We start from the raw sequence: 14,190 nt of genomic DNA on the forward strand, positions 1-14,190 counted from the left end.
GGTAGCAGTAAGCAGTAATAGCGTCACACAATCGCTCACTGACATTGGCTTTTCTTATCTTTACATTTCCATTTAATTCTAATTTACAAGGTCTAATCCAATGATTAAAAGATTGAAGCCAGATGCCAGTGATTGAAGGAGTTGTAGAATAAAAAACCATGATGATAATTTGTAAATTGATACTTAACACAATGGTCCCATAATACAATTTTTAATGTCACTGAGACAATAGGTACTTCTTAAAATACAAATACAGGAAGACAATATTGTGCATAACCTCTAAAAACTAAAACTTTAGTTAATTTTCACATCTTCTGAAGCTGAGAATTTTAAGTTAATATACTGCTGTATTTTCTTTTGTAAAATACCACAAAAATGCTGTGTTATACATTAGGTATCAGGTTGTGGAAAGTAAACATGGGAAAATGTTTTCTGTATGTGTACAGTGTCAACCAAAGAGAAAACTAGCGTATGACTAGGCCTGGTAATTTTAAGCTTAGATTAATGAAGAATACATTACCTGCTCTCCAAGTGAGCAGTTATTTGATGCAGTTAGGAAATTGACTCCCCTGACTTCAGTTGCATTTCTGGAATAGAAGTCTAATATGAATGTTATTTTTCTGTTTTTCATTCAAATATTATGAGTCAATATCTGGGGGGAAAAAAAGATCCAGTTTATAAATAGCTGAGAGATGAAATGTAGAGATAAATGTTATTATAAATGCAAATTACAAAACTAATATATTAAAGCTCAAATTCAAATATTCAATTAAAGTAAGTAGCAGCCACATAATTACTAAACTAAAAGTAATCTTTCAAGAGGAGATTTATGATTTTCATGTGATTTGTTTGAAACAGAAATTACTATATTGGAAAATCTAAATTGGTGTTATGTAACTGTTCAATAATTAAATTATTTTCTCATGTAGCTGTATGCACATGCATATATGTATTCATAAATGGTTATAGACTTCTAATAGATACAGCATGTGAATGAAAAAGATCCCTATAAATTTCAAAAATTTATTTGGGACTCAACTGCAGAGCTGTAGAAACGTCTTTGAAGTGCAGTGGGTTTTTATAAGCAAAATTCTTGCTTGATTTTGTGTTATGTTATTATTATCAGGACTGCTGCTTAAATAAAAAGTCTAAATGTTATATATTAACTTAATTTTAAAGAATATTTCAAAAATTATAGTCTTCATTGAAAGGTTCAGAAAGTGGCACTCTTTGCCTGCCTTGTGTACTGCTTGAAAGTATTAGTATTCATTAAAATAACCTTCACTTTATGGTAGCATCAGAGCTGTAAACAGTCATGTTAGATTCTGAAAAACACACGTCCTGAGAAGAAAAGAAAGGTCTGTCTTTGCAAAGTAATTTGTCGAATTGAAGATTATTGTTTTTCATCATGGTGACCCTGACCTTGCTGGCTGGGTGCATATACAGATTAAGATGAATGCAGTTATTCCTTGGCTGAGGTCTGCCTCTCTCAGGGCACATTCCTCCTAATGACATGATTGATAGGCAGTCCCAAATCCAGAAAGGAAGTCATTAATCATAGTGCTGCCTGAATCCAATCATCTGCTTCACCTGCACAGTAACGGGCAGTAAAGGATACAATTTGGGCACTGGCACTGATACATTACTTTGTCAGAGGTTCTTAGCTTTTTCAATGTTAGTCACTAAGAATTTTGACAAGAAATTCAGGTTGTATCTGTACATGGCATCAAATATCAGCCTTAAGTGTGCTTTAATTTAAAGATCAATTTCTTTGAAGCTTTTCTGTAAAGTACACCATAATAACAGAGTATCACTTCCAGTCAGCAAAGAACAAAATTATAGTTTATATTTTGAAACTATTTGCTCTGTAGGACATTCTGAAACTGCATGTGGAAGCAATATCAGCATTAATGTCCAGCAGCTGTGCAGCATTTCAGGCAGCCTGTAGGTCAAACATCAACTTTCAAAGTACTGACTTTGTAACCATGGCACACTTTCAACAGTAAACTGCAAGCACAGTGGTTTTGTTTTCAGGTTTTGGGGGGTTTTTTGGTGATTTGTTTTTCGTTTTACTTTGAAAACGATACAATATTGATTTTGCTTTTAATTGAGAATGCTTCTTTGGTTTATTTTAACTTAATCCAATAGTGTCTGTAGGAAGGACAATATATTCTTGTTAATCTTTTGAGTTCTTGACACATACATGTCAAATACCTGTGTTGCTTTGAGGAAAATTTTAGTACTTTTTCTTTCTTAGACTTTATCAGTAACAATAGTGAGATAGTAACTTGTGTTTGTGTGTGGAGAGCAGACTGACAATGATCAGAGATTTGAATGCACAATTGTGGAGGCGTCTGGGAATGTCACCTTCAGATTTTCCTTGGTAGAGGTTTCACACAAATACAAAGAAAACAAGTAACAGTACAGGGCAAAAAATGCAACAAGTGGCAAATAGGTACCTTTTAAATGGTAAACAACATACCAGTGGAAAGAAAAATACTTCAATTTAAAACTTCTAACCTATACTTCGAGTAATGGCTACTCTTCTGACATGTTAATTAGGCTTTAATGTGTGCTGTGATGGGCATAGAAAAGTGAACAAGAGATGGAAGGTAAATGCCATTTCTAGTAGCAGAGATACTTCTGTAGGGGAAACGAAAATATTTGCTACTTCTATATCCTTAAAGAGTGTTTTATGTGTTCATCTTTCTGATTAAGATGATAAAAATTTGTATAATAATGTTATTTAGTAAGTATTATGTGAGAGATATATATACAACAACATTTATGCAAGTCAAGTACTTCCAGGTTTTTCTGAACATGTAGTTCTAGCTGAGTTTGTGTTAATATTTTGCTTCTTAGAAATTTAACTTAAGACTGTATCTTTCTTATATTCTAGTGCCTCAGTCACAGTTAAAGGTGCAACGTTAGAGGAAGGAAGCATTGCGCTTGGATTCACTGAGCATAATATAAACATGATGGTCCTGGATATCTGCCACAAACCAGGTGGTAGCAAATACCTGAGGCAAATTTATCACATCATCCGGCTCAATGAGGTAAGGAAACGGCCTTTTCACAGAGCAATTAGGTGTGTACTGGCCTGGGGCAGCGTCTGCTGGCAGCTAGGGGTTAGTCAAGGAGGTAATAATAGTTCTTAGAGTCAATATAGAATCCTATGTTGTATTTTAATAGAATCCATTCCGTTTAGGCTTTTGTGCATTTCTACAGAAAAGATTATTTTATAGGAAACACTGTAGATTTTATTTAGGTACTTAGACAGTAGTATGGCTCATAAACTTCCTTCAGTTTCATGTTGTAGACCATAGATACGTTTTGGAATCTGAGCACAGTAAAAAAAAAAAAAAATTAAAAATCAACGAAGGCTGTTGAAGAGTTGACTGAAAAAAATGTAAAATTACATGTGGTTAATTAACTCTCCTGATTTAAACAAGCAAACATACAACCCCTATGGCCGTACTGAGGAAGTAAATGCATCCATATGAAATCTTACTCAATTTAGACAATTCTGTTCATCTAAAGTGCTTTTAAAATTACAAGAAACAAATTCAGATTTATGGAATTTTGGCAATGTAAAAGAATTACCGCATTATTTCTAAGGCTGTTCTAAATTGCCCCAAATTACCAAAAGCATTCTGATTTTATTCACTTAAACATAGGTTTGTTTAAATTGTACAATAACACAGTTCTACACAACTTTATTAAGAAAGTTCTGTTTATTAGCTTTAATTACTAAATTACCTGAATGCGTAAGAAGGTGCTGTTAAAATCATGGCAAGTATATGGAAGTGTTTACAATAAAATACAAAATAATACAAATGCAGGCAGAGGCCAGGATTTTGCTTTTTAAAAAATTGGTAGCAAAAAACCCCGACTAGGCAGCTATGTCTGTAGGAAGGCCATAGAGTGCACCTTGGGACTAACACTGTGCTTCTGAAAATCAGATCCAACTGTTTAGTTCCTAAGTACAGGCTTAAAAGCAACCTTTATGAATCTGTCTTCGGAAGCATTAGAAGCAATGTAAGTATATATGTAGAGATGGCAACCTAACATTAGTACAGTACTGAATCTTTTCAGGTTTCATCTCGAACAATTAACTGGTTTCTGTGTAACTGGTTTGGGAAGTGAAGTGAAAAGTACTACTGTAATAAACAAAACCTTTTCACCTGGAGCACATTCAGGATTACTCTTAGGTATAAAGGAGTGAGGAAAAGACCACCGAAAATAGCATATAGTCCGGTAGTTAGCACAGTTACCTAGGGGACAGCATATGCAGGCTCAAATTTTTTACTTCGTGGTTTACACCAGGGAATTGTATCTGCATCTCCCATATCTGAACTAGCTCCCCAAACCTCCATAACATTAGCTATCAGCATGGAACTCCTTCTTTTTCCCGTTGGAGTTGTTTGCCTTGTAGAAATTGCAGTAAAAATGCATTCTGTAACTTTCAGGGTCAAAAATAGAATCATACCCTAGTTGAAGGAATAAAATGCACATGCTGGGTTTTGGAGACCCTGATCCAAGATCTGACTCCTGTGAGTATTTGGTTATTTATACAAAGTGGAACAGCTCCAATAGGAGGTACAAGGCTGAGAGAATTAGCTGGAAGAGGGACTTCAGCCTGACTTTCCGCATCCCAGGTGTCTCTCCTTGAATTTCTGCAGCTAGTAGGACCTTTTTTAAAAATAGAACATTCCTCAGTGGAAAAAACTGTATTGTTTTAAAAAAGAAGAAGAAAAGAGATCCTGACCAGCTTGACTGAGAAGGATGTAACTGTATTACTTTCAATTGCCTTTGAAACCATTACAAAACATTTTAATGCTTAGCATGGTATTATGATAATGCACTTTTCAGTATTATTTTTCAAAATCTAAATTACGTTTAATGTGCATGACTATGAAGAAATAGATTTGATTGTATATTCAAAGGTCTGTCCTTTTGTTTAAAGGCTCCTTGGAATGTCAAGGGATTGTTTTCTTAAAATTAGTTTAGAGATCTTTATGCTACACTGCTTAGTAATCATGTGTAACTAGAGAACAAAATGAGGAGACAGAAAATTGTTGTTCTCAGTGATGTTGCTTAGAAAAGCGGGTGAAAAGGGATATGGATTATTGGAAACTGTATTTGAAAATAGAGATATCATTTTACAAAAATTTGTAATAGATACTGTAGTACTCAAAAGAGCTTGCAGTCCTTCATGCATTTGCCAAAAATAATAATAATTTAAAAAATAATTTTTTAGTAATGCCAACAAAAGAGATAACTCTTCTGAGCTGTCAGGCTCAATAATATTCTGTATACTTGGTTTGATGCCCAGTCAGTGTAGTGAGGATATAGTTCACATGTGTACAGATGTGATTATATATTTTCACATTTTTGAAACATGACCCTTTCAGAGCCTACAATATTTACTATACTAAAGGAGATCTTAACATAATATATATGCCACTGTTGAATAAATCTCTTCATCAAAACCAAAACCACTGTATTTTATTAAAGACAGAAAAACACCTTTACTGAGGTCAGCTGTATACCACTTGAATTTTTCGAACCCCGGCAAGCAGGTGTTACCAAAATTGGTGAAAAGCTCCTTCCTAACACCACTGTAGCATTAAGAAGCAGGCATTCTTTATTACAGCACCGTATGCAGAAGGGGATATTTCCACCAAAATTATACATGTCAAGTACAGAGAAGATCCCGCTTATATACTATATTTTACTTACATATTCGTTGATTTTCCCAGAATAAACATACATATGATAAGAATTTCCTGGAGACCAGTAACATGTTCCCCCCCCTCTTTGCACATGCGTTCTTCTGTCCCAGGGGTCCCTCTGGTGGTCTCCGCTGGTCCCAGACCCCAAAGTTACCCGTTCAGTGAGCTGGTTTTGCTTTCCAAATACGGAGTGGAGATGGTGTACCAAGGCTGGTTCATTATTTTGTTGGTGTTTAAGATGATCCTAGAATAAGTATTGTGCCATTTTGTAGAGTACTGGTTTTGCAAAATAAGTATTGTATTTTCTCACCAGCTGAGCAAGTAGTTCTTCATTTGGCAGCGCATGGACAGCTATTTCCGGTATTGCTACTGAGAAAGCAACACAGTCTGCTTCTGCTGGCTGCATTATATCCAAAGGGCTGGGTTGCTTTAGTGCTGTCTACAGGTTTTGTAAAAATGTGTACATGGAAGGCAGTACATTTACAAAAATTGGTAGATGTATAGAAATAACTTTTAAATAACTTCCTTCACCGTGGCTCTAAAATCTTTTTTATGGCATAAAGGAATGAATGAATGAATGGAGAATAAAAATCCAGATATTCTTAAAAGCTGAGAAAAACTAGCCAAGAGAGAGCATGTTTTCACGGTTGCTTTGTGATGTTTTAAGCAAAAAAAGCTCAATTTATTTTTCGTTTTTTGATTGGTTGGGTTTTTTTTCCATACGTTAAGACAATTTTGTGATTCTCTTGGTCAGACATGACATTCGGCTGCAACCAGCAGAGAGACAGTCCTTCTCTTTCTCTTGTCCTGGTGCTTTTCCACTCCTAGGCCCCCCCTTTTTACTAGTACTAGAAATCATTTTGCTTCTTTACCTGGATGAAATTTTTTTTTTCTTCTGGCTGGTTTCACAACATATGCTAATGCCAACACAAGAGAGAAACAGCTACAGTCAGTGTGGACTGAAAGTGAACTTGTGCCTTTCAGGTCAGGGTGTAGTTGGGTAAGTTTAAATAGATGATGAAACTCTTCTTTCAGAAAGAGATACTGAGAGGCACAGGATGCCTTGGCAGGTAGTTTGCATGTTATTTCATCTCAGTAGTACTGCAAGTAAGAGAAGCATTTGCATCCACCCGTCTTAATGCCTCACCTTGAGTATTTGCTCAATGTTATGGACTTCATTTTAATAACAATAAACTGTTTAATCACAGTAGTCTTTCCAGCAAATAGATGTGTAAATGTTTCATTATCTAGTTCTTCATATAACAGTTCTTTTAATCAAAACACTTCATTGGCCTGCAATGATGATTTATTTACGTAGTAGTTGAAGAAGTGAAAACAGAAAAGATTGTATCCAAAATAATCATGCATCTGTTATAGTATAGTTTCTAAAATGGCAATGCAAATCATCATCTTCTTCTAGTCCTTGAATGCTTAAACAGCTAAAAATAACTTTTGTCAGGAAATTTAATCCACAAACACCAGAGGTTTATGTCCAGAAAGGAGACAGAGGAGTCCTGTTACTTTGTTCGAATAAAGGGAGAGGCCATGGGGCATTTCCCTGGGGTCTCTCAAGTTTTTGGAGGGCACAGCCTCCTATTTATCCTTATTTCCCAATTGCATTTCCCTCTCTCTTTCCCCATTGGCTGAGGTACTTGAAAGGTACAGACTTCCCGAAATGCCTAATACCTAAGACTCGCTTCTAATGTATAACCTCCCCTTTATTTTAATTCTTATGGAATTTATGGTTCTTCCCATTGTTTCTTTCATCTCTCAAGATCCAATTTCATTTATCAGCAGACCTATAGTTTATTTGTAAAGACATATCTCTTTCTTTCCATTCATCAATCAGTAGAATCCTTCCCATTGTTTTCTCTCTCAGTACTAGTTTTATCTTTCAGCAGGCCCACAGCTTGTTTGTAAAGACAAGTCCCTCATTCCTTTCACTTTGAAGAGTGGGAGAATATTTATTTCATGTGTTTAAATAACTGTTTAGAACGTGTTCATCAAAGAATTGATTTATAGTCATATAGTAATTGTTGAATGTTTTTCAAAATGTTTAATTCGAAAGACATAAAAAACATTTGTTTTTCATTTCTACATATACCTAACACATATGTGTGTATGTTCTCATTTATTTTATATATATATAATTTGACAACAATTTCAAAACAATAGGTTAGATTGTTCTGTTTTGCTTCAGTTGGGTGCATGTTTTTGGAGGTTATTTCTTGTTTATTGTAAAATGGTAATATTCTTAAAAAGTTATCTATTTTTTAAGAGATTGTTTATTCCCCGCTTATTAAAAGCAACTTCTATCAAGCATTCTGTAAACTTATGCTTGAAATGTAGGCAAATTTCACTTAGAAAGCTAGGTGGCCTGTACTATATGTATGGTTGCTTTTTCTTTCAAAAGGAGTATTTGAAAGAGCAGCTGTCCTGGGAGAACTTTTCTGAAGATGGTGTTACCTCGAGTCAATGCCTGCCTTTGACACTGAAGGACAGAGAAGAGCAGCCTGACTTCAACCCTTTCCAGGTGTACAGACAATCTTGTGCAAAAGTATTCAATCAGGTTTGTGAAAATCTGAAATCTTGGTTGTGGTATCATTTTTACTTCTTAGTCTTATTATGATCATGATAATGACAAGGACTGAATGTATGAAAATGAACTTAATTACATGTGCTCACATATTTTATGAAGTAGAAAGGAATATTATTCCTTCGGAATCTAATGAGTGTACCCTCTACAATATCACGGTGTTCAAAAAGCCATTACCATTATTTCTTTTACCGGAATTATTGCATGGAAGAGCAGTTTGCATTTACTTATACTTTCTGTGTTCAGTATACTGAAGGAAAGTCCATAGTAGCAATGACATTTATTACATCTGTGCAATAGTACATAGGGTTAGTCTTAGTCCTTCAAAAAAGTAATGTCAGAGCTCTTTAAGTTCACATTTAGAATCTTCCTGATGGGTCTTTCACAGAAATGTTGAACAGTTAAGTAAAAAATGCTCTGGAAGTACAAAGATTTTACAGAGAAGTGAGACTAAACAGGGGTAAAACACACACACACATACAAAAACCCCTAACATCCATTTCTCTGTTTTTCTAAATCATGCTTGTAATATGCAAAGAATTATAATTTACTTACAGAATTTAGTTTCCTGATAATGGAGCAGTTAAAGAAAAGAGATCTGGTTGCCTAAATCTCTGCTGGAGCATCCCATGACCAGCTCATTACACAAAATGCTAAATAGTTTCTGATATCACTTTGATACTTAAAAAATCTAATGTCATCATTTCTCATATATTCTTAATACATCATCAGTGCTTTTGATTCCAGCCTTCAATTCAAATATTTGAAAAGAAATGGTATTACAGTGACATGAAATTCACTTAACAGACTTGTGTAGAAATGCATCCTTTTTCAGTGCAGCTCTGCTTTTTCACCATGTACTCTCCTAGCCCAGTAGAAATTGGTCTATTTCATCAGTTATATCGCTGTAAAATAGACTTGTTTTTCTTACTTGTTTAATGAATGCTTAATCATTGTCATGTTGCAATGAAAGTGTTAATATACTGAAAAAGGAGACAAATACCAATTCCGCAGGTCTTGTCACTGCAGAGAAACATGCTTTGTAGAATCCATGGATCAATAAAATCATAGAATAGCTTGAGTTGGAAGGGATTTTCCAATCAAGAATCACAGAACCACAGAATGGGTGAGATTGGAAGGGACCACAGTGGGTCATCTGGTCCAACCTCTCTGCTCAATCAGGGTCATCCCAGAGCACATGGGCAGAGAATTGCATCCACATGGTTCTGGTGCAATACATCTGGTGCAGAATATCTCTGGTGAGGGAGACTCCGCAGCCTCTCTGCGCAATATGTTCGGGTGGTTGGTCACCCAGGCAGTAAAGAAGTTCTTCCTCATATTCAGCCCAGAAAGTACTGTGGGCTGCATCAAAAGAAGCATGACCAGCAGGTCAAGGGAGTTGATTCTGCCCATCTGCTCCATTCTGGTGAGACCCCACCTGCAATGCTGCATCCAGCTCTGGGGTCCCAGCACAGGAAGGACATGCACCTGTTGGAACAAGTCCAGAGGAGGGACACCAAAATCACTAGAGGGATGGAGCACTTCTCCCATGAAGAAAGGCTAAGAGAATCACAGCTGTTCAGCCTGGAAAAGAGATGGCTTTGGGGTGACCTAATTGCAGCCCTGCAGTACTTGAAGGAGGCTTACAAGAAAGGTCAAGTGTGGATACAATATTGCTGTTAGCAAGAATTTTTCCAGCTCTTTTCTAAGTCCGTGAGAGACTTTTCTCTCTCACAGAAGATATTCGCAGAATTTTGTAAACCATGAACACCTGCAACCTTGGAAAAGCATTGTTTATGGTACAGTAGAAAAATATTTTGACAATGGATGTTTTAGGATTTTAGCCAATCACCCCAGGAAAGGTCTATAAAAGAGTTTGTAAAATAATTAAATAAATCAACCTTGCTGCACAATTCCTGCCTGCTGGATCTTCTCTCCTCCTCCCTATGGCTGCAGGATACAGTATAATTACTACGGTAATAGTGAACATTCTATGTATTCTGTGTTGGTATATGTAAAAAACATTGTACATCATTTACTCTTTTTGTTGCATTTAGTGGAGATAGCTCAGTGTAGTTACTGTGCCAGATGTAGGTTGAGCTCTGGGGGCTGGAAATGCCAGGAGCCCCAGGCAAGAGGCCATGAACTGGCCTCATATCTTTGCACAACAAAGTACCTGTGGCACCAGCCAGGTGACTACACATTCAGAGACAGGGCAGGAGCCGATGACTCAGCTGGAAGACACCAGACTATGGAGCACTTAGACTGTGAGAGGGTGTAACAGCCTGTGTAGGAGCTTGAGCTGTTACTCTGTCATTGCATTGTGATAAAATTTCTTTAAGCTACCAGACATCTGAGACTCTCCTATGGGAAACCTTGTCTGACTGCATGGGAGTGGTGTGTGCAGGGAGTCAGGTGGGGAACCCATCAACTTAATTTGCTTGGTGTGAAGGGGCCTCAGTCCCACCTGTTAAAGTATTTTGGTGGTGAGAGCGTGACTGCCAGAGTGCTCCTGAATGGCCATACAGGAAAGTTTTCTTCTAAAGTTTTGCTAATTGTTTCCCATTCACGTAAAATTTAGCAAGGTACTTAATCATAGTTTCTATGAATTTTACTGCTCCTGAAATCTGGACCACTGAACTGCTGTTTTAAGATCAACTAACATTTTTGTTGATGCTAAGTAAATTTCTTACCTTTCAACTGTCCAGTTCAGTAGCTGATTCTAGGAATTGTGTAATTTCTGTTAACAATTTAGCCACTTCATTCTTACATTCTTGCAAAAGTCTTAAACAATCACCATCTGGTCCTAATAACTTGTTGCTCTTGATTTTATCTGTTTGTCCTGATACCTCAATCTGTGCTAGTGCTACTGCTCCTCTGTTATCTAGTGAGCTTAAGTCTAGGGTATGCAACAGTATCAATCAATGCTAGAAAGAAATTATTTCCCTTTCCTGAAGTGGCTTTTTTTCAAACTAATCCTTTACTTTTTCACAGAATTGATCAGTCTGTGGAATTTTGTGAGTCAGAAATTTTATCTGGTATACTTAAAAATTTCCTCTTTGTTTTCATGACTGTTGCTACCCTATAGCTACCCTATAGCTTCCCCTGTTTATCCCTCTTGATTTTACAAGTACTTCCTCCACATGCATTCATCTATTTTTAATTCTATTTAATAGAATATATTTTATATATATATTAATATATATATTATTATATATTATATATATTTTTATATATATATAATATATACTTAATTCTATTTTTAATTCAGTGTGGAGTGTAGAATAGTATCCTGGTTTCTGCCATGTAATGCTCTTCTTGTACGGTTCACTTAGTCGAATCTTTTCTCCTTATTTCTCATTTATCAGATGTTCACCTTTTCTTATTCATTCACTTTCCACTTTCACAGTATTTTGTATTTTCTTTTTACCCTTATTTCCTTTTCATACTCTGTATTTCACCTTTGTTTTTCTACTTTACTTAAACATGCATGCCAAAGATGAGGGTTAGGGAGTAAATTAAGTAAGGAGAAGGAAAGTGATAAAATACAGATGGAAGGAATAGGAGGGATTGCACTGATTCTGCTCTCCCAGATGAACCAAGTGCTGTCTCTAAGAAGAAAAAGATGCACTCCAAGTTGAACTTTACTGTTATTTAGGTTTATTTCCATTGTTTTGACTTGCTTAAACTTTTTTTTTTTAACCTACTCAGTGCTCTTTTAGTGTTACAACAATAACTTTGTATTTATTTCCTACCAAGAAGGTTGAATTATAGTCACTATTTGACCACTGCTGACAATGAAACTGAATATTATGCAACAGGATTTACTGTTTTGTAAACATAAGAATGTTGTGTGTGGTCTTTCGTCTGCCCACTATTATTGTAGATTGCTTTTATTTATTAAATAAGTGATATGGAGCTATATTTGTTTATATTTCTGGATTTAATGCTGTTTATAAAAACCATCTGGTGACTAGAGTGCCTTAAAAAACAATAGACAACTAAACCTTCACTCTAATTATGATACAGGTTACACCTTGAATTTTTCATTACAAACTTTTTGCTGACAGCAGAAAATGCAAATTGTTGTTACATAAAAAGTTACCAACTAATTTGCTTTTCAGACAATGAGTTGAGCTCTCAGACAAAGTAGTTGATCAGAATGCCATCAACAGTTGTAAAAATAATGGTTAAAACACTGATTTATCTTTTTATAAATAGTGGCTATGTCCCTAAATAATTAATTAATTGCTGTCTTATTGGAATAAAAACCTTCTTCTGTGGACATGATTGATATCATCTTTCTAAGTCCTCATTCTAGACCCTTCTCCTTGGTTAGTATATCACAGCTGGAGCCTTAATGTACTGGTCATATTAATGCTGATTAATAACTAACTAGCTTCTTGCCATGTATCAACAGTCAGCCATTACTGAATGGAACTGGAATTGGTCAAGCTTGCTGCCAGGTTATTTGGGACTGAATCAGATGGCCTTCAGGGTGCTGCTGACACACAGGTAAGGGGATTTTGGCAAATAATCACATTTTCCTTTTGTATTTTTGACTTTGTAATAGTGAATTCACAAAGATTTTACTGGTGCAATTTATAAAATGAACTTTGCATTTCTTTTTAAATACCCAATTTTAAAATGGAGCAACTTTTTTTCTGTTGTATTTGATCCATACTCAGATAGCTTCCAGTTCCTGTTTTGAAGAGTATAATTTGTTCTTTCTGTCTGAAAACTATATGGATATATGTTGATATTGCACTTAATAATGTTTTGGAAAAAAATTATTAACTTTCGCAAACCTATTCTGCTCAGGGAAATTTCAGCACAGAATTAAGCAATGATTACTCAAGTTGCAAAGTATCTTAAATTCAGTTGTGGGCATGCCAAGAGTGGCAAGAAATATAAAGGGTTTCCTTAATAGATCTTAATTAATAAAACTTATTTTAATATTTTATTGCCTTTTTACTTGTAAAATGTAACTGCTTAATTTTTAGGCAGGACTGATTTGCTATCTAGAAATTAGAGTGACAATTTCAAAAGTGTGTGAATTTGCATGTCAAAAATGTTTTGGGTTTTGTATCCCATTTTCTCAATTTATCACTAGCAGTTAGTCTTAAACATTTAATTCTTCCTTCATTTCATATACAAAATATTTGTACAGTGTATTTCTAGTTTTCTGTCTTAATTGTGATAAGATTACTTCTTTCCCTACCCAAATTGTTCTTTTCCAAAAGTTTAATTACACAAAAAGTCACACCAACAAAGGTTTGTTATTCAGTTGTCTTCTCAATGTCCTCTGCTACCCGTTACCAGACAGACTGCGAAACTGTGCAGACTTTTGGTGTTAAATGCCAGAGACAATACAGTACTAATTTTTTTTTTTATAGTTCTCCTGTTGATTGCTATCTCATGTCCTTCATTAAAAATGAAATAGTTTGTCCTTTCAAAAGAGACTGTCATAGAAACTCTTTGACTCAAACTGGTTCTTGAACTACTCTTCATGTTATTGTCATCAATATGAGCCAAAGGGAGCAGAAGACTGCTGTGATTTGCTGAGGAAACATATTGTATGGACATTTCATATTCACTGTTCTCTTGAAACTATTTTATTTTTCTTTTGATCTCTATAGACGTTATAAAGAAGTCATGTGTATGCCTCCTCTGTCCTTCTCTGTATTTCACACCCATGTTATATCATCTATTACTTTTTATTTAATAAATTCCCTAATTGTTGTCATCTTTCCTCATTTGAAAATTTCTTCATTCATTGCCCTTCTGCATGGTAAGGAAATTCTCATCTAGAAATGACATTATGCAAGCCATTAATAATTAGCTCATGGATTTATTATT

At 35.3% G+C, this 14,190-nt stretch overlaps 1 protein-coding gene across 6 annotated transcripts in view; it reads left to right on the forward strand.

The window, feature by feature from the left end:
• Positions 1 to 14,190, forward strand: part of KIAA0825 (KIAA0825 ortholog) — a 243,888-nt gene that overhangs the window by 120,836 nt on the left and 108,862 nt on the right. For 4 of the 6 annotated variants that reach the window (XM_042013158.1, XM_042013163.1, XM_042013164.1 and 1 more), the window contains 3 exons: positions 2,900 to 3,056; positions 8,149 to 8,304; positions 12,752 to 12,846. In XM_042013158.1, the coding sequence (XP_041869092.1) occupies positions 2,900 to 3,056; positions 8,149 to 8,304; positions 12,752 to 12,846 (408 nt within the window). Of the gene's footprint in view, positions 1 to 2,899; positions 3,057 to 8,148; positions 8,305 to 12,751; positions 12,847 to 13,618; positions 14,089 to 14,190 lie in introns of those variants that run through there. The other 2 variants (XM_042013162.1, XM_042013161.1) reach the window with 2 other exon arrangements.

The sequence above is a fragment of the Corvus kubaryi genome, unplaced genomic scaffold (assembly GCF_017639235.1).
Source record: "Corvus kubaryi isolate FWS band 111438036 unplaced genomic scaffold, C.kubaryi_AGA036_p1.0 split1-37296, whole genome shotgun sequence".
NCBI classification, from domain to species: domain Eukaryota; kingdom Metazoa; phylum Chordata; class Aves; order Passeriformes; family Corvidae; genus Corvus; species Corvus kubaryi.